The sequence below is a fragment of the Stenella coeruleoalba genome, assembly GCF_951394435.1.
Source record: "Stenella coeruleoalba genome assembly, chromosome: 19".
Taxonomy (NCBI): domain Eukaryota; kingdom Metazoa; phylum Chordata; class Mammalia; order Artiodactyla; family Delphinidae; genus Stenella; species Stenella coeruleoalba.
This window is the reverse complement of record NC_137165.1, coordinates 40,989,121-41,014,619: the sequence shown is the minus strand read 5'-3', so window position 1 is coordinate 41,014,619 and position 25,499 is coordinate 40,989,121. Positions and strand designations below refer to the sequence as shown.

Here is a 25,499-nt window from a genome sequence, read left to right as displayed (position 1 = left end):
TGAAGCCCACGCACCTAGAGCCCGTGCTCCACAGCAAGAGAAGCCACCGCAATGAGAAGCCCGCAAACCGCCACGAAGAGTAGCCCCCCCTCGCCGCAGCTAGAGAAGGCCTGCAAGCAGCAACGAAGACCCGATGCAACCAAAAATAAATAAATAAATAAAACTATTTTTTAAAAAAAAGAATGTATATATATGTATAACTGAATCACTTTGCTGTACAGCAGAAATTAACACAACATTGTAAATCAACTATACTTCAATTAAAAGAAAAAAAAAGAGTTTTATTAAGGCCAGCCTCCAACATTTACAGCGGCTGGGCAAGGGTACAGTAGAGGTCTATATACCACATGCCAGATATTTATGTCATATTGTACATCAAGCCAATAAACTGGTAAGTAAAATAGATTCTATCCCATTTTGAAAATATGTTTCCATAATGTAAAATATCATTTATGATGACCTAAAAGGCCATGTTTAAATTTAGAATTTTCAGACTCCTTGGAGAGTTTGCCACCAGCCACCAGCCTCCAGCCCCAGGCCTGCAGCTCAGTCCCTTTTCCTTCCTACTCCCCGGCCTGCCTAAACTCTGTCTACACCACCACCCCCATACATAGCCAGCTTCTGGCCAGCTCTTAACCTAGGGGATTCTGGATCCTGGGACCCGGAGGGTGACAAAAAAGTGGGGACACAGAGCTGTTGTGGGCCCATCTTTCATCTGAGAGAAAGGAGTGCAATCAGAAGGACCTGTGGACAGCACTGCATTGGTCCGAGGTGCTGTTTGCCTGTCACTCTAAGTGGGAATTCATGCAGCAAGCTTGGGCCACAACAGTTACCTCATCCTTCTTCCTGTGTTAAGCCCTAAACCTGAAAGGAAATTGTAGTTTCGATTATTTCAATCGCTTTGCAATAAACGTTGTCTTTCCCCACCCCTAGGACAGGGGCTGAGGCAGGGAGACTCCAACAAGTGGACACTGATATTTACATATAGAATCTCCTCAGCTCTATTTTTGTCCTTTGCTCCAGGGAATTCCCTGGTGGTCCAGCTGTTAAGACTTTGCCTTCCATGCAGGGGGGTGCAGGTTCGATCCCTGGCAGGGGAGCTAAGATCCCACATGCCTCATAAAACAGAAGCAATATTGTAACAAATTCAGTAAAGATTTTTAAAATGGCCCACATCAAAAAAATCTTAAAAAAAAAAAAAGTCTTTGCTCCAGAAAGCCAGAAAGGATAGACAGAAACCAGATCTGTAGTTGCCAGGGGCTGGGGTGGAGGAAGGGTTTGACTACAAAGGGGTATGAGAGAATTTAGGAGGGTGATGAAACTGTTATATACTGTACCTTGCTTGTAGTAGTGGTTACACAACTGTATGCATTTGTAAAAATCCCTAGAACCATACACTAAAACAGGTGGATTTTACTATATGTAAATTATATCTCAAAAAGTTATGTAGGGCTTCCCTGGTGGCACAGTGGTTGAGAGTCTGCCTGCCGATGCAGGGGACATGGGTTCATGCCCCGGTCCAGGAAGATCCCACATGGCCCGTGAGCCATGGCCACTGAGCCTGCGCGTCCGGAGCCTGTGCTCCGCAACGGGAGAGGCCACAGCAGTGAGAGGCCCGCATACCGCCAAAAGAAAAAAAAAAAAGTTATGTAATGAAAATTCTTCCAACCACATTCTAAGAAAGGAGCAAGATTTGAAAGAGGAATGTGTTCAGGCATCTAAAATAACTTTCTTTGGTGTGACATTTAGGGTGAATCAGTGTAGAAGACATCTGTCACATTTGTAGCTGCCCATCTTCTTATGTGAATAGCCTTTCCTTCTGGAGGAAATTACCTTGTTATGGTCCTGCCTCCCCAGGTAGAAGTCAAGAACACAAACTCCCTGCCTCCCTTGCAGCTAGGCATGGGCCTGTGACCTGCTCTCCACCAATCAGAAGCATTCATAGAGACTTTGATTCAGTAGTAAATACTGTATGGACCGGGCTGCAGGGGCTTCCATTTCTGCTGATGTGGCAACAGCAGAGGCAACTGACTTTGGTGCTTTCAATGGTTGAGTTCCCGGTGACCAGCTCAAATTTGTGTAGGTCAGGGATGGGAGGGGGAAGTTCCATTCATTGTTCTCTGCTACTAGCTCTGAGTCTTCTTTGGGAAAGCCCTTGATTTCTCTGAGTCTCTATTTCGCATTTGTAGAATGGGCATCACAGGGCTTACGTCGTAGAATTGTTGTGAAATCAAATAAAGTGATTCAGGGTCTGGCAGGCAGTAGGTGCTGAATAAGTATTAGCTCCTGTCCTCCCTGAAACAGTAGGTAAGATCCTGGAAACTGGTAACTTGCCTTAACAACCTGGGAGCTTCCCCAGAGCTGGGAACCCAGGAGCTTTATTCAGAAGCCAAAGCTGGGCTTCCCTGGTGGCGCAGTGGTTGGGAGTCTGCCTGCTGATGCAGGGGACACGGGTTCGTGCCCCGGTCCGGGAAGATCCCACATGCCGCGGAGCGGCTGGGCCCGTGAGCCATGGCCGCTGAGCCTGCGCGTCCGGAGCCTGTGCTCTGCAGCGGGAGAGGCCACAACAGTGAGAGGCCCACATACCGCAAGAAAAAAAAAAAAAAAGAAGCCAAAGCTGACACTAACCTCTGAGGAGCTGGAGCAGGTAGCTGTGCAGGTAGTTAGAGATGTATGACCATTCATCTTCCCTCCACTGCCCAGCTCCTCTCTGGCTGTACTAAGGAGTGGCCACTATTTCATGAGCTCTAGGTTGAGCCTTTTGGGGGTTAAATCAACAAAAAATGCTTCAACCCACTGGTTGAGCACCAAGAATAAGCCAGGTGCTATGTTAAGTACCCAAGAAATAAATAAGGTGCCACTTACCTGCAACCTGAAGGGGGGAGAAAATGTATAGATGCCTATGATACAAATTAGACTGAGGGATGCTACAGCAGGGTGAACAGCATGCTGTAGCCTTGAGGCATCAGAAATTCTTCAAGGGACTTCCCTGGTGGTGCAGTGGTTAAGAATCTGCTTGCCGATGCAGGGGACACGGGTTCAAGCCCTGGTCCAGGAAGATCCCACATGCCGCGGAGCAACTAAGCCCACGTGCCACAACTACTGAAGCCCGTGTGCCTAGAGCCCGTGCTCCACAACAAGAGTAGCCCCCACTCGCCACAACTAGAGAAAGCCCACGCCCAGCAATGAAAACCCAATGCAGCCAAAAGGTGGAAGGAAGGAAGGGAGGGAGGGAGGGAGGGAGGGAGAGGGAGAGAGAGAGAAAGAGAGAAAAGAAGGAAGGAAGGAAGGAAGAAAGAAAGAAGAAAGAAATTCTTCAGGAGGCTAGGGCTCTTTGAGCAGGGTCTTGAATGATGAGTTAGAGTCTAACAGGGGAAGAAGGATCCAGAGGCATCTTAGCCTGAGAGAAAAGCGTGTGGAAAAGCCCAAGAGAATGAAAGTGCATGGCGCTCTTGAGGGAATTCAAAGTTGGTCCAGAATGGTGGGAACACAAAGTGGGTACAGGTGGAGAGTCAGAGATTGAGGCCAGAGATGGCGACTGGGCCAGTTGAGAAGGGCTTTGAATGCCGTGAAGAGAGCACAAAAGGAGGATGAAGCAGACATGGTCTCCTTCCCAGACGCTCCAGGAGATGATCAACGGACTCCCCAAATGTGGATGACCAGAGAGGACATCCAGGTTCATCTGGTTCAATCCCCAGATGAGGAAGCAGGAGATGAGGGGCTCCTGGAAGCTTGGCTGGCTGAGCTGAGACCAGAACCCCATGCTCTTTTCCACCACAACAGGCAGTCTCGAGCTAAACAAACATAAAGCCACCTGGGTTTTCTGATACCTACAGTGTACAAACTCAGCTGTGAAACTGCAGGACTGGCCCGATGGTGGGCCCGGTCTTGAGGGGTGGGAAGTGGGCTAGCTGGATTTCTCACTCATCACTTGTCAGGAGATCAGACATCACTTCCCCACCCCTGCTTTCACCACACAGGCTATTTCAGTCCAAGTTTCTGGTCGCCCTCGCCACCTGCCAAGACAAGGATCACCACAGAAGTCAACGCCGTGTTTCACTAAGGGACAAAAGGAACCACGGGGGATTCTTGGCAACTCTCAGCCACACACAGGGCCTCGGGCTTGGAGCTGTTGGGGACAGTAGGACAGTGTGGCCAGCCCCACCCTCTAGGGGGCCAAAACTAGAATGGCACGAGTTTCCACTGAGCAATTCTGGAAGAATAAACTGCCCCCCTGCTTTCCCTTTCACCTGCCCCCACCCTTTCCCTCAGGGAACCTGGCGACGTGAAAAACACAGACCTATAAACCCTGCCTCTCGATGCCCAGCAATGAACCACGTAGCAAAACAGGAAGCATCTTCTTGTCGTTGTGCTCTCTGTGCAAGCGCGTCCTGACAAGTGGCAGGAAACCACCACCGGGCCGTGGCAACAGGTGTCAGGGTGACCTGAGGCTTCCCGCCAGCCTCCTTCCCTTTTCTTCCTGCTGGAGAGTGGCCTCTTTCCTCCCTGCAGCCGGATAATCCCTCACCTCTCACCAGCTGGTCCTTTCCCTCTTGGTGGCCTGAGGCCTGATCATGACCTTCAAAGGCCCTCAACCCTAAGAAGATTATTATCTCTCTCCAAATATAATTCCTGAGACCGGCCGGCCAACCAACACAAAATGTATACATATGCTGAAATTAAAAGAACCTCTCTTTTAGATTTTTCTGATTACAAACTTCTAGGTGAGGGCAAAGCAAAAACTCTCTCAAATTTGGGGGTGCCCCTTGTCTGGCTCTGGGGCTCTAAATCTATCCTAAATCTGCCTGTTAGGTTACCCAGCACTGGTGGAGACTCACACTCCTTGGCTTCACATGGGGACAGACTGTTTCCAAGTGAAATAAAACAGGGATGAGGGCAGGAGTATAAGAGGTATGATCTCGGACTTTGCCCATTGAATTACAAGCCCAGAGGGACCGGAAACGGTAGGACACTCTGGGTTGGGCCAAGAAATTGGTACTTGGACCAAGGCTCCATCTGCACCATAGGCTACGTCAGTGGACTCTGGGTCTGCTTCTTTCTCTTGGGTCTCTCCAGATTAGACCTCCTGTAGGAGGTCTCTGTGCTTCCTTGCCCTGTTCAAGACTTACCGTGTTCTTTCTTATGATAATAGCGGGGCTGAGGTTATGGCAGGCTAAGTTGTTCTTTATCCTCAAGGTCACCAGGTCATCAGTGGATGGATGGAGTGAATGACTATAAAAGTTTCTTCCAGGTTCTGTCCCCTGTTCCTTCTCAGAAACCTTTGCTCACGGGCAGGACTTCCCCAAAGGCAGTGCGCACATTCTCAGAGAACAGGGCAGTGGGCAGGAAGCCTGGTCTGAAAACATTTTTGCCAGGAGTGGCCCAAGCCCTTTATGTCATGCTTCATGTAAGCCTGTCATGGTGCGAAAAGCCCCTTAGCTTGGAGTCAAAGATCAAGACACTTCTTCTCTTTGAAGTCTCAGTTTCCTCTGTCAGAAAATTGAAACCTACCAAACTGAGAAACCCTGAGAGTTGAATAAGATACAAGAAAGTGCTTGGAAACGTGAAAGCCCCACACAAATGTGGAGACATTGTCTTCCATTAATTGACACATTCTTTGGTCATTAACTGACCATGGTTTATTGGGTCTTCAAAGTCCTAGAACTTGACCCAATACCTGGCAGGGTAGATACTCAGTAAATGGATCCTGGATGAATGGATGGACCAGTGAATGGACAGATGGACAAATGGACAGGTAGCGTAGTAGGGAATAGTCACCTATGGGAAAAACATTGCACACCATCTGTCTCACATGTCACAACAGCAGGGAGAGATTCACTCCAAAGACACAGCCAAAGCAAAACATATCTCGTGTGCCAAACACAAACAGACCACTGCACAAGTAACAAAGGTCAGAAACCTGGCCCACAGGCAGCATCTCCCCTGCGAGGAGGCCAAGTTAAACAGTCCGGCTCTCCCCATTCCTGAACTCTGAAATTGAATGATTCTGAAAAAATGAGCATCCTGTTCAGTGTGCCAGCCAAGACTCCTGGCCTTAGCACTTGCCACCGACCTCTCACCGTCACTCTCCTCCCTCTGTCTGAGCCACCCCTGCTCCTCTCAGATGCCACTTTTTCCATAGCCTTCCTGACTCCCTTCTATGTGCTCCCATGGTGTGTTGGGCTTGCCACTCCCCACCCCACCCCTGTTAGTTAGCTCTTACTATATTGTACTACGATTTCGTCTCCTGGTTTTTTTGCTTGTTTGTTTATTTGTTTTTTGCGGTACACGGGCCTCTCACTGCTGTGGCCTCTCCCATTGCGGAGCACAGGCTCCGGACGCGCAGGCTCAGCGGCCATGGCTCACGGGCCCAGCCGCTCGGCGGCATGCGGGATCTTCCCGGACCAGGGCATGAACCCACGTCCCCTGCATCGGCAGGCGGACTCCCAACCACTGCGCCACCAGGGAAGCCCTGTTATTTTTTAAATATTATGAAATATTGAATTCATAAAGGTATAAAGAACAATACAATGAGACATTTGTCCACCACAAGCCAAACATTACCAACGCAGTTCAAGCTCCTGAAAATCCCTCTCCACTGGCACCCTCTTCCTTCCCACCTTGAATTTAGTGTATACATTTCCATGCCTGTTGTTATACTTTTAATGCTTACGGGTAATTGCCTCTTTATTTTTCCATCTCCCCCGCTGTTATGGAGTGAATGTTTCCCCGCAGTGGGGTTTGAATCCCCGTTCAAATTCGTGTGTTGAAGCCCTAACCCTCAGTGCGGTTGCATTTGGAGGTGGGGCCTCTAAGGAAGTAAATAAGGTTAAATAAACTCCTAAGAGTGGGGCCATAACCCAATAGGGTTACTATCCGTATAAGAAGAGATACCAGGGCTTCCCTGGTGATGCAGTGGTTGGGAGTCCGCCTGCCGATGCAGGGGACACGGCCTCATGCCCCGGTCCGGGAAGATCCACATGCTGCGGAGCGGCTGGGCCCGTGAGCCATGGCCACTGAGCCTGCACGTCTGGAGCCTGTGCTCCGCAACAGGAGAGGCCACAACAGCGAGAGGCCCGCGTACCGCAAAAAAAAAAAAAAAATGAAGAGATACCAGAAATCTTTGTCTCTCTGTGTCTGCCTCTCTATCTCTGTCTCTCTGTCTCTGTTTCTCTCTCTTTCCCTCCCTGCCTTGTACACTTTGAGAAGAGGCCACGTAAGGGCATAGGGAGAAGGTACCCATCTGCAGGCAAGGCAGAGAGGCTGACCCTGCTGGGCCTTGATCTGCGATTTCTAGGCTCTAGAACTGTGAGAACCACAGCTACCCAGCCTGTGGTATTTGATTGTGGCAGCTCGAGCTGACTGATACACCCACCATGCTCCATGTGAGCTTGGCAAGGTCAGGGACCACGGGTGTTCATCTTTGTATCTGTAGAGTCCAGTACCGTGCCTGGCATGTAAGTGTTCATCAAATACTTGTTGTTTGTATGAATGAATGAATGAAGCAAAGTCGGAAGCAAAACAAGTGTCCTAGGGTCTGTTCCGTGGGAGCAAGTTATTCTCCGCTCTGCCATGATACGGGTCTTATTCAAGCTGCTGCTGAGACCAGGATCTGCAATCAGCTCCTAACAATGTAAATTTAAAAAGAACAAAGGAATCCCCAAGAGAGAGGTGGAAGAAGTGGTGTCATCTTAGGAAAAGGTTGACGTCACATCATCAATCAATCAAATGTTCCTTAAGCATCTGATTATTAGGTGTTCAGTGGAAAAGCCTCCATCTCTGTAAGACAATCAGTCTTTGGAAGACCAAAGACCAAGTGGTCCAAAGATGCCCCAGATATAAGTAAGCACAATGCATTTGCCTCTCTTATGGACGGGTCCTTTGTACAGACACCAGCCCCTGAGCATCAGTAAGGGGCTTCCCTTTAAAACCCCTGCTTTGACTTTTAAGTTTCTTCAGACAATAAAAAAATTTTTTAATAAAAAAACTTTTTAAAAGATTCTCCAGAGGGAAAGAGGCAGCAGTCTCAAGTCCCTTGCTGGGCACGCAACATATGCTCTTAACAAGTGGGATGAGACAAGGGATATCACCTATGGGACCCATTATTGAACTAGACCAAACGAACGATGTTAAAAATATATTTTTAAAACCACAGCACCGTTTGAGACAACGCAAAGACTAACCAAAAAAGTACACAGCACAATCTTGTTTCCAAGAAGCACAAAGTCTCTTCTAGAATAGAAAACAGTTCTCATGCTGTTGTTATAAATGCCAATTTGAATGTCCCTGAAGTTAAGTGCTATGAGAGTTCAGAGGAGGGAGGGCAGTGAAGGTGGGCCTGCCTGGGCCTCGAAGGGTGGGATACAATTTGGAAAATGATACTGGGTTCCTCCTATACCGTCCCTCTCAGAGAGATGGATTGGCTGTGAATAGTTACTAATTGCTCGCTAACATGCAGAGGGGAAGCTCACAGTGTTGAGAGATACTAGGGAATCCCCACTGTCCTGCTCAGAGACCAGCTAAGAAATGAAACTGAAGGCCTCCAGCCCAAAGTGTGCAATGTCCGCACAGCAAGCGTTGGAGGGATAAAGAAGGACAGTGAGAGGAGGAAAAGGGTCTGGGGTGGGCACTACGGCTTAGCATCAGTGTGAGGTTGCTGAGGGGATCAGAGTCAGGATGCTCCCTTTCTCTCCTAAGAGCATGGCGCATCTACCACAAAGCTCTCCAGTCCTGCCCTCTATTCTGTGGACTCTCTTGATCTGGGACCTTCTTTGGGGCCTACACTAGGTAGAAAACCAAGAAAATCCCTGAGGATAGCAAGGATTATCCTGAGAAGGGAGCCTGGAAATTATGTGGTCCAATCCCATTACTTTTCAGGTGGGCATCCAAGAATCAGAGAGAGGAATTGACTTGCCTGAGGTCACATAGTCATTTCTAGCAGAGGCAAGAGTGGGACACATGTCTTCTGCTTCTAAGCTCAATTTTTCTTAGAAGCATCTGGCACATGGAAAAGGGCTTCAGGAGGAAGCTTCTGGAATAGTTCCAAACTGAAGTTGCCCTGCCCTTCCTTACCAATGCCCTACAGAGATGTAACCCCCCAAGAGTCTTTTCCACCTAGTTCAAGAGATTGCCTGTATCCCTAAAAGTAAGCAGGCCCCAAATGCCAACGATGCGAGCAGTCAAAACATTTAGAATGGAAGGAAAGTTCCAGTTCCATGAGGGCTTCCCATGCCTCCATTTGGGGAATTTGGAATAACAGAGAGTGGTTAAGCAGTAGACAGGAGGCCACAAGAAAGTTCTACACTTCAGAGTCTCAGATGCTAAAGCTTAGCTATTTCCTAGGCAATCCAATATCCTCACTTCATACTTGGGAAAACTGCAACCCAGAGTGGGGAAGCAACTTACGCAAGATCATACAGGGAGGTGGTTAAGAGCGAGGCTTACTGCACTACATCCCAACTGAATGTTCTTCAAATCTCTGGGGTGAAGGAAAACTATTCTATCTACTCGTCCATCTGTCTTCCAGCCCTATTCAATCATGGATTTCCTTTCCTTGTGTAAGGTAAGGCATCACATCATGCTTGGTCTTGGTCATAACTGGAGGCAACAGGTATATAATCTAGCCTTAACTTCTTCTGTACAGTAGTCCCCCCTTATCTGTGGGAGATATAATCCAAGACCCCCAGTGGATGCCTGACACCACGGATATTACCAAACTCTATATATCATACATACTATTTTTTCCTATACACACATACCTAGGATAGAGTTTAATTCATAAATTATAAAGCATATAATTCATAAATTATAAGCATGGTAAGAGATCAATAACAATAACTAATAATAAAATAGAACAATTATAGCAATATACTGTAATAAAAGTTATGTGAAAGTGGCCTCTCTCTCTCTTTCTCTCTCTCAAGATATCTTATTGCAGTGTACTTACCCTCCTTCTTATGATGTGAGATGATAAAACGCCTACATGATGAGATGAAGTGGAATGACACGGGCATTGTAACATAGCGTTAGACTGCTACTGATGTATCATCGGAATGAGTATCATCTGCTTCAGGTGATCCTGGATCATCAAGCCATAGTAATGTCAATGGTTGGGAATCCCAGGTGGGACGGAGCAGGATGGTGCAAGATTTCATCACACTACTCAAAATTGTACGCAATTTAAAACTTATGAATTGTTTATTTCTGGAATTTTCCATTTAATATCTTCAGACCATGCTTGACCATGAATAAATGTAACCACAGAAAGCAAAACCATGGATAAGGGGGACTACTGTACCTTAAACTCCTTGGGAACAGGAATCACCTTCTATCCTTCAGGGTGGAAGCAAAAAAGACCCACTCTAGATATTTCAGACAAAAGGAATTTAACATAGGGAGCCAGTTATACAAGTGATAGAAGGGCTGAAAAGTCAAACAAGGGTTGGTGAGGCCACCAGAGATTAACAACAGCAAGAGGTTGCCACCATCCCTAGAGCTGGAGAGACACAGGGAAAAGGTAGTGCTACCAGAGCCCAGAAACTAGGGCAGGAGTTGGAGCCAAGGTGGGGGTTACTCATCAGATGCTGGTGCCACAGAGGCAGGGGCAGGCTGATGGACTCTGGGGTCGAAAACATGTAGCCATGGCTGGAGATGCCACTGGAAGCAAAGAGAGGAAAGAAATACCCTAGTGACGAAAAATATATGCAAACAGTCCCCACCCCAAAAATATTGGACAGGCTATGCTAAAGAAAAAATAGACTTTAAGACAAAAATTGTTTATAGAGACAAAGGATATGTTATAATGATAAAAGGGTCGATCTATCCAGAAGTCATAACAAATAAACATATATGCATCTAAACAACAGAGACCAAAAACACATGAAGCAAACATTGACAGAAATGAAGAGAGAAATACCCAATTCGACAATCATAGTCAGAGACTTAATACCCTATTTTCAAATAATGGATACAACAACTAGGCAGTAGATCAATAAGAAAATAGAAGAATATTATGAACCAACTGGACCTATCAGCTATCTATAGAATATTCATCCAACAACAGCAGAATACACATTCTTCTTAGGTGCACATGGAACATTTTCCAGGATAGACCATATGTTAGGATATAAAACAAATCTCAATAAATTTTTTAAAATTGAGATCACACAAAATATATTCTCTAACCACAATCAAAAACAGAAGGAGGGCTTCCCTGGTGGCGCAGTGGTTGAGAGTCTGCCTGCCGATGCAGGGGACACGGGTTCGTGCCCCGGTCAGGGAAGATCCCACATGCCGCGGAGCAGCTAGGCTAGGCCTGTGAGCCATGGCCACTGAGCCTGCGCGTCTGGAGCCTGTGCTCCGCAGCGGGAGAGGCCACAACAGTGAGAGGCCCGCGTAACGCAAAAAAAAAAAATAAGAAAAACAAAAAACAGAAGGAAATTTGAGGAATTCACAAATATGTGGAAATTAAACAAAACACTCCTAAATAACCAATGGGTCAAAGAATAATTTACAAGGAAAGGTGGAAAATACTTTGAGATGAATGAAAATGAAAACACAGCATATAAAAACCTATGGGATGAAGCTGAGGCAGTGCTTAGAGAGAAATTTACAGCTATAAATGCCTATACTAGAAAAAAGGAGAAAGGTCTCAAGTAAAGAATCTAACCTTTTACCTTAAGAAATCAGGACAAAAGGAGAAAACTAAACCTAAATCAAGCAGAAGGAAGGAGATAACAAAGAGTAGAATGGAAACAAGTGAAATAGAGAATAGGAAAAAAATAGAGAAAATCAATAAAACCAGAAGTTGGTACATTAAAAAGATCTGCAAAATTGACAAACCTTCAACTAGAGTTACCCTGATACCAAAACCACAAAAATCACAAGAAAATAAAACTATAGACCAATATCTGCACTAAATATAGATTCAAAAATCCTCGCCAAATCCAGCAACATATAAAAAAAGATTATACACCATGACCAAGTGACTTATCCCAAGAATTTAAGGTTGGTTCAACATACAAAAATCAATCTCAGTTATACACCATATTTAATAGAATAAGGAAAAAAAATGATCTTTTCAATGGACATAGAAAAGGCATTTAACAAAATCCAACAAATTAGGAATAGAAGGGAATATGCATGATACTCAAAATGAATCAAAGATAAATGTCAGAGATAAAACTCTTAGAAGAAAGCATAAGAATAAATCTTCATGAACAGGAATTAGGCAATGGTTAAATATGACACAAAAAAGCACAAGTGACAAAAGAAAAATAATTTGACCTCAAAATTTTAAGGTCTTGTGCTTCAAAGGTCACCATCAATAAAGTGAAGGCAATCCACAGAATTGGAGAAAATATTTACAGATCATATATCTGATAAAGGACTTGTATCCAGAATATATAAAAAATCTCTTACAACTCAACAACAAAAAAAATACAATTTAAAAATGGGCAAAGAATTTAAATAGACATTTCTCCAAAGAAAATTTATAAATGGTCAATAAGCACATGAAAAGGTACTCATTATCATTAGTCATTAGGATAATGCAAATTAAAACCACTTAACACCCACTAGGATGGCCAGAATCAAAAGAAAAAAAAATAGACAATAACAAATTTTGTTGAGGATGTGGAAACTTCATACATTGCTGATGGGAATGTAAAATGGTGACACCATTTTAGGAAAAGTTTGACAGTTCCTCAGAATGTTAAACATGTAGTTACCATATGACCTGGCAATTTTCTCCTAGGCATGTATTCTAGAGAAAAAGAAACATATGTCCACACAAAAACTTGTATATGAATGTTCCTAGCAGCATTATTCATCATAACCAAAAAGTGGAAACAACCCAAATATCTAACTGATGATGGATAAACAAATGGAGTTTTGTTGGAATGTATGGATATCATACAATGGAACATTATTGGACCATAAAAAGGAATGAAATATTAATATACACTACAACATGGAAGAACCTTGAAAACATTATGCTAAGTGAAAGAGGCCAGACACAAAGGCCACATATAGTATAATTCTATTTATGTGAAGTGTCCAGAATAGGTAAATCTATAAAGACAGAAAGTAGATTCGTTGTTACCAGGGGCTGGGGGTGGGGTTGGAGGGGATATGGGGAGTCTTCACTAATGAAGAGGAGGGGGTTACAGGGGGGAGTGATTTAAAATGTTCTAGGGGCTTCCCTGGTGGTCCAGGGGGTAAGACTCCACACTCCCAATTCAGGGGGCCTGGGTTCGATCCCAGGTTGGGGAACTAGATCCCGCATGCCACAACTAAGAGTCCGCATGCTGCAACTAGAAGTCCACATGCCGCAACTAAAAAACATCCCGTATGCCACAAAAAAGATCCCACATGCCGCAACTAAGACCCAGCGCAGCCTAAATAAATAAATAAACATTTTTTAAAAACTAAAAAAGTAAATAAAATAAAATGTTCTAAAATTGATTTTGGTGACAGCTGCACCACTCTGTGAATATAAAACACCACCCCAAAAAAACTGACTGGTACACCTTAAAAGGTTGAGTTTATTTGTGAATTATAACTCAATAAAGTTGTCATTAAAAAAGGAAAGGAAAAACAAACTTATGGTTACCAAAGGGGAAAAGTGGAGGCAGGGGGAGGGATAAATTAGGAGTTTGGGATTAACATATACATACTACTACATACAAAATAGACAATCAACAAGGACCTACTGTATAGCACAGGGAACTCAACTCAATCTTCTGTAATAACCTATCTGGGAAAAGAATCTGAAAAAGAATGGACGTATGTATATGTATAACTGAATCATCTGCTGTACACCTGAAACTAACACAACATTGTAAATCAACTATACTCCAATATAAAATAAAAACTAAATTTAAAAAAAAAGAAAACAAAATTAAAAAAAAAAAAAGAAAGAGAAGAGGTGAGGGAAGAGAAAAGAAGGAAGGAGAAAAGAAACATCCTGGCACATCCCTCCCCTTCTACCTTCCATCATCTGTCAGTGCCGCCCATTGACCAAACTTACCCAAAACCCAGAGGGCAAAGTAGTTTGGGAAATGTAGTCCCTTGTGACACTGAGCAGGGCAAAGGAAGGATGGGGGTACATCTCTCACTTTTCTCTTGACTCCCTGGCACATGGCACTAGGCTATAAACATTTGTCGAATCGCTGAATGGCCCCTGTTCCCCTGCCTTAGGCTGGGCCCCTAGTCTGCACAGGGGGCTTTTTGAATGTAAATGCCCCGATGATTCATGATCCTATGACCAGTGAGTGGGCCGCCACTCTGTCACCTTCTCATACCCCTCATACCCCTTTGGTCCCACGAGGCACCTGAGTCCAGACCCTTAGTGGAGCTGGATTGGACGGAGGAGCAGAGGTGGGAGGGGCAGGGAAGAGGGTGGTTCCTCTCACAGCTTAAAAGGGGCTTGTACGACTTGCTCCCCAGACAGAGGCCGGGCACAACCTTCCTGTGTGGTTTCAGCTGCCGAGAGTGTCATGGACCTGGGTGAGTGAGCCTCCCCCGTGTGAGAGAAAGCAGTACCAGCGTCACCTGGACACCCAGGCTGACTCTGTGGGATGGGGATGGAGGATGGGGGTGGAAGGCCTAGGGGAACCTCCCAGAGAAATGAGGTGGCATTGCTGGGAATCAGCGGCTGCTCCCGGAGAGTGCCACCCTGTTCTCCCAGGCACGGAGACCTGGGGAAGGGGCTAACCATTGGTTCCAGGAAAGATAAGGGGGGTCACATCTTTCAAGAACAGTAGGGACTGCAGAAGGCGGCAGGGCTGGGGTTGGTGGAAATCTGGACAGCACCTGTTCTGTCTCAGCCTGGGGTGATGGGGGAGGCTCTCAGGGACCTGTTTCATCAGGGAAATTTCTCCTTGGAGGGCTCAGGACCCTCCACTCGCCCTCCGATTCCCACCTTTCTCCCAGGCTAAATAGGGATGAGAATGTCTGCTCTTTTAAGGTTATAACAAGGAGCAGATTAAAGGCGAGAGCATTGTGTAAATGACACTACACACAACGCAATGCAAGCTGTGCTTATTGTCTCTCTGCTGCACATCCCACGGGCAAGCTGTTGCCTCTTGCTGGTTAAATGTTGGGTGGACAACACTAAATGAGACCACAGGGAGCCTTCAGCTGGGAGAAGTCACAGCCAGGGCCTCCAGCACAGCCCCCAGCCTCACTTAATCACTTTTTCTACCCAGGAAGATGATTCATCCCTTTCAAAAGTCTAATCTCGGTCTTAACCAGAGCGAGTCCAAGGGAAGCCCCGAGGAGCTTCTGGGAGTGTTTATCCAGCTCCAGAGACCCCATTTATAAATCTGAGCTGAGGAGTCAGACCCGCCTGAGGCTACGAAGGCCGGGTTCCTGAACTGCTCGTTCTCACCGGCAGACAAAGCACCACGGCAGCCTCAAAGCCGCAAGGGGTTGGCTTTAAAAAGTGAAGGTTCCCGTTCACCCTCTGCCGTCCTCACCACCCGACCCACCACGCCACAGCCGCTTGCCTTCATGTCTCCTTTTTCCACCCACCCAGAACCCTGGGTGGACCCAGCAAACAGATCCTAAAGGGCTAAAGTGGCCATCCCACACACCGACTGAGAACCCCTGGAAGCCAGGGTCTGATTCTTGCACCTCTGAGTTCCAGGTGCTTTGGGGGTATGAGCAGAAAATGTTTGTGGAATGAATGAGTGAATGAATGAATGGCATCAAGAACTCTGATTTCAGTTTTTAAAAATCTCTTCCGGGCTTCCCTGGTGGCGCAGTGGTTGAGAGTCCACCTGCTGATGCAGGGGACACGGGTTCGTGCCCTGGTCCGGGAAGATCCCACATGCCGTGGAGCGGCTGGGCCCGTGAGCCATGGCCGCTGAGCCTGTGCGTCCGGAGCCTGTGCTCCGCAATGGGAGAGGCCACAACAGTGAGAGGCCCGCGTACCGCAAAAAAAAAAAAAAAATTCTCTTCCAACTTCCCCTCCTCCCTGCAGCCTGCCGTCTAATCCCACTCCCCAGACAACCAGCCCCACTAACCACCGTCCCAGAATGCAGCCGTCATCCCCTGGAGACCCCAATCCTGCCTCTTGGTTTGACCTCTGTGAAGGAAACCAAGCAGGTCCCCGTGGTGCGCTGGTAAAGGCTAGAGAACCGGCTCCCCAGAACAGACTCTGACATGTAGTGCTTGCCAATTTCCATAGTGTAAATTCTTCCACCATAGCTGACTTCAAGCCGTCAGCCGATTTCAAGCCATGAAATGACTGAGCACAGAATCGGAGAGAGGTGTACACCACTGGCTCGATGAGCCCTCAAGAGCAGCCCCAGCACAGCACGGGGCAGGGGGGTCTCCTCCCAGGACTAGGTTTGGGGGTGCTAGACTCACAGGTGTTAATGCAGGGAGGGAGGTCCCTTTAATGCAGGAAACCTGATGCAGGAAAAGGGATGTTCTTACTGCTTCACTCAATTCAAGAAAGCCCTAACGGCTGGCCAAGCCCTAAATACTGGTAGGAGGGGACACCACTGAGACATTTTGCTCAGATCAGACTCCAGGCCGTTGGTAGGACGGGTGGGCCACAAAGGATCTGTTTCTCTCTCTTTGTCAGCCCAGCAGGGAGCCCAAGGGGGGTGAGGGGCAAAGTTTCTGTTACACAAAATGAAAACCCCGAACCCGGGCTGAGTTGGCCTTTTTCATGATTTGAATGAGCAGCCCCAAGACACCTTCCCCATCTTCAAAAAATGGGGCCTAAGACTTCGGTTAGAATTTTCCAAAGCAGAGAAGAGAAAAATGAGCTGTTAAGATACTCATCTCTCACAGCTCAGCCAGAGATGGTGGCAGATGGGGATGCTAAAGAGATTCAGGGCCAATCCCTCCTGGCCTCTGGGGAGCCTGGCTGGGGAGGAGGGGAACCCTGCAGCCTGGGGGAGCTGTTGGGAAATCTCTCCTCTTTGCTTGGTACTTTCAGTCAACTGTCATTGATGGAGGAATTCAGGCAGGACCAGTCTGGTGGGGGAGAGACACATATGTCAATAAGCCACCGCAAGAGAGGGAGAGAGAGTGCTGATGGGCTAAGAGCAGGGCGATTGTGAAATCTAAAGAAATGAACAATGAATGTGAGTCAGGGGAGCATTTAAGTTGGGTTTTGAAGGACGTGTAGGAGTTATCAAACCAGAAAACAAGGAGCAAGGGGCCCAGGATGTGGCAGGGATAGCAAACTCAATGGCTCAATTGTAAATGAGGGAATGGGAGTAGATGTAGTAAGTGGAGGGCAGTGAAGTGATTCAGAGGGTACAAGCCCCACCTAAAGGTATCCAAATCCAATTTTTTGTGAACTCCATGTAGCCAAACAGAATATCCTGGAGGCTCAGCCTGCAGGCTCCCAGCTGGTCAGCTCTGACAAAAGCTAATAGAGGCAAGAAAGAAGCAAGTTGAGGAGGGTGTAAAGGACCTGGCCGTGCCAAGGAGGAAGGGAGAAAGGGAGGCAGGAGGGACAGGCAAGGGCCAATCGTTAAGATTCCGTGTGGCACTGCTAAAAATTTGGGCTTTTTGATGAAAGCAATGGGGAGCCAATGAAGATTTTTCTTTTTCAATTATGTGAGTTAAATAACGTGATCTGTGTTTCAGAGGAGCTCCGTGGCAGCAAAGCCTTATGTTGGGGTAGAAGCGGGGGCAGATCTGAGATGTTAGGAAATGGAAGCAGCAGAACTGGGTGACCAATCCTCACTCTCCTCCAATGGGATGGAGGAGAGTGATGATTCCCGTTATGCTCCACAGAGGTCCGTCTACACAGCAGCCTCAACAGAAATGAAGTAATGAGAGCTCATTAAAAAAATCTCAGATCCATCTCTCAGCAGCTGTGTGACCCCAGACAGGAGACCTAACCTCTCTGAGCCTCTATTTTCTGGAATATGGAATGAGCCTCACAAGGGGTAACTCATAGGATGTTAGGAGGGAGAGGAACATAAAGCCCGAGAGGCAGCATTGAAGAGCATTTAGGAGTGTGGCTTCTGAAATTAGATGGATTCAAAGCCCAGCTCCACTACCAGATGGTTGTGTGACTCTGGGAAAGTTACTCATCTCTAGTTTCTCTCACTGGGAGCTAAGGTTGGAGTTCTAGGGAATTTCCTTTTCGTTGTGATCATTACTAGAAACTCAAGAACTCAGAAAATACCCAACACATAAGTCAACCACTCCTCAGCCCTTGAGATTCCCAACTTCTCTGGTCCCACCCAAGCTGTTGCCCAAAGCGAGTTACTTTACGACTTTGTAACAGACAGAAGTAAATTGAGTCAAGGCTGTTGACCAGGCGGCCTCTGCCACACACCTGAGTTCCCCTAAGTTCCTGTTTGGTCACCTTTCTTGAAAACGACCTATTCTGGTCCTAGAAGATCCCTGCTCGAGGACCCTCTCCAACACACCCGGAAGGAGACCTCACATACACACACCCTCCAGCCCTCCCTCCCTTACCCCTCCCCCAGCCAGTGGCAAAAGGACTGAGACGGGGCCAGGAAAGGGGGTTGATGGAGTGAACTAGAAACACAACTCATGCTCCTCGTATTTCACCATGTGACATCAAGATCTTGAGGTTTCTCAGTTCTCACTGACAGTCAGAGCAGGCTTTCTCTAGAGTAACCGAAAGACGTGTGTGTGTTTAAAGAAACCTCGAGCGCTTCACATCAAGATGAGTCAATGGAGGATGGGCAGCTCATTGGACCATGAAGAGAGTGTGCTTAAGGGTAGAGATGTGGACTCAAACTCAAGCTCAGGGGCTCACGGGTCAATTTGGCAAGGAAGGGGAATGAGAGAGGGGAGCCATGATGTTGTACAGAGATCCATTCCCACCCAGGACTGCAAATACTCAGGTGCAAGCTGGGGACAACGGGACAGTGGATGCCTGTCCCCAGAAACAGAAGACACAACTAGAAAGGCAGGTCCAAGTAAACAGTGGAAAGCTTGACTGCCACGCTCAGCATCAGGGCGTCATCCTTAGGGCTGCGTAGAGAGGTCCTTGGGGCTGGGTAGAGAGGTCCTAATTTAGGAAGAGGGCAGAGTGGGGGTCGGCATCAGAGCTATGCTTTAGGAAGACGCAGCTAGCAGTAGCGTTCAGTATAACTTGGGAGAAATGCCTGTTTATTTCTGTGGCTCGATGCCCTTCTTCCTTCCCCTAAGACTCCCCCAAGCCCAGAATCCCTGCCCTAGGCACGCTCCCTGGAGCACAATGCCAATTTGGGTGTCATGCCACAAAATTTCCAGCAGGTGGCGCTGTGGCCAAGCACACAGACTCGCTGGGCCTGTGATGTTGCCTCTAGGAGGAAGCAGAATCCCTTGTTCGCTGGAGGGAGGCCCCCAGCCTCCAGAAGGTGCTAGAAGCAGTATCCCAAGGATCTGCTAGAAGCAGGATCCCAAGATCAGGAGGATCTACTGACCCTCCTGAGACTGGAGGTGCGGTGGACCAACAAGTCCTGCCTTGTAGTCATTCCCGGCATCACAGTTACTGACTCTTCTTTCCTGTGGTCCGGTCCAGTTAGGGGAAGGGAGGCTACAAAGGTGAAGAGGGCACAGCTCCCAGACTGTTAAGTGAGATACGACTTCTATATAAATCACCCTATGAACTGTCCCCCCCGCTCAGCCTTTGGAGAAAATAAGTTCCAGTTCCAGCCCTCAGCTCAACCACAAAGCAGGACTGAGCCGCCAGGGCCCACATCAGGCCTTGTGAGAACCTGGGGCCTCAGCCTGCCGTTCAGCCTTGAGGGGTGGTCTGGGCCAAGATGGACTTTCCAATTCCAGAAGAGGCCCTGAAGGGCCAAGGAGAGGGGAGGGGCTGCCCTGCATTCCGATCCCGCTCCTTTCTGGGACCCCTCATGGAGGGGAGGAGGGGAGGGCAGTGAGGCTGGGCAGCTGGCCAGGTGCTCCAAGGCACAATCTGGTTCTCATGTTCTCAAACATGGTGTCTGGAGAATGTGATGAAAGTCCCCTGGCTTTGTGGCTTTTTGCCATAACGAAGGGCCATCCCTGCCAAGCAATAACTTTCTCACCTTGTCTCCTGCAGGGAAGCCAATGAAGAGCGTGCTGGTGGTGGCCCTGCTCGTCATCTTCCAGGTAGGTGTCCCACCAAGAAAAGCTCCGTTCCCTTTCCCATACGCCCCTCCCCAAGCCTGGTCCTTCCGAAGCCCAAGCCCTGGGTTCTGGTGGAGACGCTGGGCATTTGCCAGAAAGAAACAGACCCAGACACAAATCTGTCATTCGTTAAGCTGATAGCCACCCCTCCTCTCCATCTGCTGAGTGACCCTAGAAAGCCACGGATGTTCTCCGACATTCCTTTACTCCATTTCCATTAAAACACGGGAGAAAGCAAGTTACCCCACCTTCCCCACCCCGCTTCCAATATCCCCATCCGGGAGGCAGAAAGGTGGACTCCTGAGTGCTTGGAGAGAGTTCTTTGCTTTGCAAAAAGGTTCCTGGGTTTTGCACGTATGTGTCCACACCCACACATGTAAATCTTCATATATGGACTGAGAAAAGAACCCGTGGCCTGGTGGCTGGTAGCTATCCTATCGCCCCAAACCTGTCTCCCTCCTCCACCCTCCAGCCAAAGGCTCCCCTCGAAGCCCCAGTTCCCTTCTGTGAAATAGAGACTGGCCTGAGCCTCACTATGGGGGAGGATGGAAGCACATCCTTTAGAGGGGCCCAGAGCGCTGTAGGAGCAAAGATCCCCAGTTTACAAGTTTCGGCGTCTCAACCCCAGCTGTGGAGACAGAAAATCTGCCCCAATCGAGTACCAGAGTTAGAAGAAACTAACTCGTGAAGTCGACTCTCCCCCGTTTGCTGGGGTTGGGAGCTCTCTTGGAGGGGGAGGGGGGGCTGAGGTAGGAGCTGGAGAGGCAGCACTTCAGAATTTGGCTCTTACCCAGGTCTGGAGGCCAAAGGGGCAGCTTTCCAGGAGCTCTGGCCAGAGGCAGGCCCCAAGTTGGGCACTGTTCCCGAAACCCCATCCCAGAGGCCCCCTGGAGCTTGGGCTGTAGCCCACAGCTTGGCGCCCTTCCCCAGCACCACTCCCTCCCCTCTCTCTCCCCTGTTTCCAGGACTCCAGAGGGGCTGGAAGGTTGGGGAGGGGATAAGGGACAGCTGGGCTCATCCTTCTCTTTACTTGAGGGGATGGGTTCGGCTCAGATGGGGCAGGATGTGGTGGGGCTTGGGGCTGCAGAGACACGTCAAGCCTGGTGGCCCCTGGTACACGGGGCGGATACTAAGCAGGGAAAGAGAAGGCAGAACGGGCTGGTGGGAAACACAGGTCACAGAGGCTGGGTATACTGCCCTCCAAGGCCCAGAGCCTCCTTACGTCCAGGAACCCTGGACCTGAGGCCTTGGACATTATCCTGGGCGGCCAAGGGCAGCCAGCCTCTTCCAGGCCTCCCAGGCTGCAGTCATGCCCGGAAAAGAGAAAAGTGGTTGCCACTGACTTTTCTTCTCGAGATAGCAATGCCCAAAAAAGCTCCTGGGCGTGATTTGGTCCTTGCCCTGTTGCCAAGCAGAATAGCGATGAATCCAGAATTTGGAAGTGAGAAAGAGACAGGATACAGGGAAGTCAGGAGACTGGGTTCCCCTGCTGGCTGAGCAACCTTGAACAAGCCACATCGCTTCTCCAAGAGCCCCCCTTTCCTCATCTCTGCACTCCCTCCAGTTCCCCAATTGCACGAAAATCCATCATGTCGAGCTGCCCAGGGCCCCATTCCCAGAGGAGGGACCAGGAGCTTCCTGAGGCAGTCTTCCAGCCCAGCTCCCAGCCCCGCACAGCTTAGCCAGCCCGAGTGCCCTCCTTCATTGATAAAATCACAGCAGACTGCCTGAACCTTCACGCTGCCCCGCAGATAGGCTAAAAAAAGCCCTGAGCAGCTGAGCCCTGCTGACTGGGATCTGCCAGAAGATACAGCAGGAAGAAAGAGGAGAGAGGTGCGGGGAGAGGGTTCGAGGATGGAGGGAGGGTGGAGACGGGGCCGTGCTTCCTTCCTGGGCCCGAGAGGACTCAGTCACAGCTGAGGCTGTGGCCCCGCCCTCCACTTGGCCCTGCATCACCTGAGCTTCTGCCTCATGCTGGGTGCTGTGCCCCGGGCCGCAGGGATCCATCCGTCTTCAAGTCACTGACCACCCCTGATCACGGCAGCTTGCCCCAAACCAGGGCTTTCTGGCCTCTTAATAGAGCTTTGCCTTCCTCTCTTCTCACTCCGGGCCCTCCTCAACCTTAGCCCAAGTGGATTTTCCCTCAAAAACTGGGGTATTCGTGTAGGCCCCCTCCCCTGGAAAGTTCTTTCTACCAGGCTCCAAAGGAGGCTCAAAAAGAAAGACACACGATCCCACTTTCCTGGAGTTTCCAATGGGCAAAATAAAACCTCCATGGAGACGAAATGATGCCAGAATCGAGTCAGGACCCTCACAACCACCATGTGGAGGAGATAGTATTCGTCTCCATTTCACAGATGAGAAAACTGAGTCTTAGGGAGAATGAAGTGTATTTAACAAGCCCAAGGCTCGTTTGGCCCCAAAGCCCAGACTATTTCTAGTCCACCGTTAACACCCGTTAAGGTCAAGTCTCTCCGAAGTGTTGGCAAAATCAGACGCTTGCTCCTTAGTAGAAAGGCAGAATCCCAGGCTCCACTCCGGCCCACTAAATCATCTGAACAAGATCCCCGAGTTCATGTGCATGTTAACATATGAGAAGCACTGATTTCAAATGAAAGAAACACCTGGAAAGTTTAGAAAAACAGATTCCTGGGCCCCAGCCCCTGAGATTCTGGTTCAGTGGGTCTCACATGGGGTCCGAGAATTTGCAGGTGATGCTAACTGCACCTTGAAACCACTGCTCTGGCCAATCCCACAGCAGTGAGATTGAGACCCACTCAGCTAAGCTGGAGCGTGTTCCTTCCCCACAGGTGTGCCTGTGCCAGGATGAGGTCACGGACGATTACGTCGGAGACAACACCACAGTGGACTACACGCTGTACGAGTCCGTGTGCTTCAAGAAGGACGTGCGAAACTTTAAAGCCTGGTTCCTCCCGGTCATGTACTCCATCATTTGCTTCATGGGCCTGCTGGGCAACGGGCTGGTCATGCTGACCTACATCTATTTCAAGAGGCTCAAGACCATGACCGATACCTACCTGCTCAACCTGGCCGTGGCGGACATCCTCTTCCTCCTGACCCTTCCCTTCTGGGCGTACAGCGCGGCCAAGTCCTGGGTCTTCGGGGTCCACGTTTGCAAGCTCATCTTTGGCATCTACAAGATTAGCTTCTTCAGCGGCATGCTCCTGCTTCTCTGCATCAGCATCGACCGCTACGTCGCCATCGTCCAGGCCGTCTCGGCCCACCGCCACCGTGCCCGCGTCCTTCTCATCAGCAAGCTCTCCTGCGTGGGCATCTGGCTGTTGGCCGTGGTGCTCTCCAGCCCAGAGCTGCTGTACAGCGGCATTCAGAGGAGCAGCACGGAGCAAGCGCTGCGGTGCTCCCTCATCACCGAGCGCGTGGAGGCCCTGATCACCATCCGGGTGGCCCAGATGGTGGTAGGCTTTCTGATCCCCCTGGTGGCCATGAGCTTCTGCTACCTCCTCATCATCCGCACCCTGCTCCAGGCGCGCAACTTCGAGCGCAACAAGGCCATCAAGGTGATCATTGCCGTGGTCGTGGTCTTCGTAGCCTTCCAGCTGCCCTACAACGGGGTGGTCCTGGCCCAGACGGTGGCCAACTTCAACATCACCGGCGGCACCAGCTGCGAGCTCAGCAAGCAGCTCAACATCGCCTACGACGTCACCTACAGCCTGGCCTGCATCCGCTGCTGCGTCAACCCTTTCTTGTACGCCTTCATCGGCGTCAAGTTCCGCAGCGACCTCTTCAAGCTCTTCAAGGACCTAGGCTGCCTCAGCCAGGAGCGGCTCCGGCAGTGGTCCGCCTGCCGGCACGCCCGGCGGTCCTCCATGAGCGTGGAGGCTGAGACCACCACCACCTTCTCCCCGTAGGAGGCTCCTCTGCCGGGACTAGAGGGACCTCTCCCGGGGCCCCTCGGACTGGGGGCAGATGACCTAACAGCTGCTGAGGGAAAGGCCATTCTGGTCATCGAGTTTTATCTCGTGGTGAAAAGCCAAGCCACAGAAGACAGATGGAACCCCACCCTAGCTAGCTACCTCAGCGAAGGCTGCAAAGAGACGTGGTTGATAAGCTATCCCAGAGCCTGCAACACTCCAAAACCAAGGCCGTCGTCCCCCAAACCCCAGACGAGAGGTGACAGTCAAGAAGCGGTTCACATCTCCTGGAGTGAAAGGGCAGAGGCATCGGCGAGATCTAGGGTGGTGGAAGGGGCCTGGCCATTGTTCCCATCAATCTTCTAGAAAGAAGTCCTCCCTGAGACTCAGGGTGAGGGCTTCCATAAAGCAAGGCTTTGTCCCCAAGACCAGAGACAGTGGGGCAACCTCTCACCTGTGCAGGGGAAGGGGGATGCCAGTGGGTCAGACTAACGCTCTGAATCCCTCCCTCCATCTCTCTTTTCTCCTGTCATCTGAGCCAGCCAGAAGCGGCAGCCTCCATGGCCCCTCACCAGCCACCTTTCCTCAGGCTCTCCACGCTGAAGGGGTGTGGTGTTTCCCACAGGCCAGGCCTGGCCACAGCCGTTTTCCCAGCCAGGGCGCTGGGGCAGGGATGACGCGTGGCTGGCCCTTCTCAGGTCTCAGCTCTGCTAGGAAGCGGGCAGAAGGCATGGAGAAAGTTTAGGGGCCAGGGGTGGGGACGACGCTGGTTGCCGCCAGCCAATGAGCTCCTTCTTTGCTCTTTGCCACGGGGACAGAAATCTCTTATCCTGTTCTGCTTTCAATTCATGAAGAGAGCACATTTTACTCATACACAAATAAAAGTTTTCCCTTGAGGAAACAATAGCTTGAAAAGAAAGGGAAAAAAAATTCTTGCTAAATGGCAAACGAGTGTGTTCTTGTTTTGCAAACCCCACGCCCCACCTGACCACCCCCATCCCTTTCCTCCCCCAGGCTTCATTGTTCAGAGATGCTCAGAGCCACGAGGTCTGCTGAGCTATGCTCTGAGCCCTTCCAATGACACAGGCCCACGAGGCTGAACAAGGCAGGAGGGGCAGAAGGGCAGGGTGTCCAGCTTGCAAACACCCTTTTGGAGCTCACGGGACGGGACCCAAGCCTGTGAGGTCAGCAGTGACCCAGAGACACGGTCTGAGCTGAGCTTTAGAAAGAACCAAGTTGTCTCTGAACCTCTACGGCTGGGAACTCTCCCTGACCCTTAGCAGCATTTATACACTGTCCTGTTCATCTGTCCCAACTCAGTTTGGAACTGGAGCCCCTGACCCTTGGTCAGTCCCCCTGGGCTCCCAAAACTGGTGTTTAGAGGGAAGGCCTCTCCCTGACACCCATCTACCACGGCATCCTGGATCCAGGGGGGCTTGGGATGGGACCTGTATGATAGGCACCCTTTGTTGGATACTTAAGAACCAGGTCGGCCCTTGA

General features: G+C 49.3%; 1 protein-coding gene across 1 annotated transcript; it reads left to right on the top strand.

Annotated features, from left to right (window-relative positions):
- Nucleotides 1-20,046: 20,046 nt before the first annotated feature.
- CCR7 (C-C motif chemokine receptor 7) lies at nt 20,047-23,996 on the top strand (the record flags this gene model as incomplete). The annotated part of the gene is made up of 2 exons (XM_079904886.1): nt 20,047-20,088; nt 22,917-23,996. 2 exons carry the CDS (start codon nt 20,047-20,049, stop codon nt 23,994-23,996), a joined length of 1,122 nt encoding a protein of 373 aa, XP_079761012.1.
- Between the last annotated feature and the right edge of the window lie 1,503 nt (nt 23,997-25,499).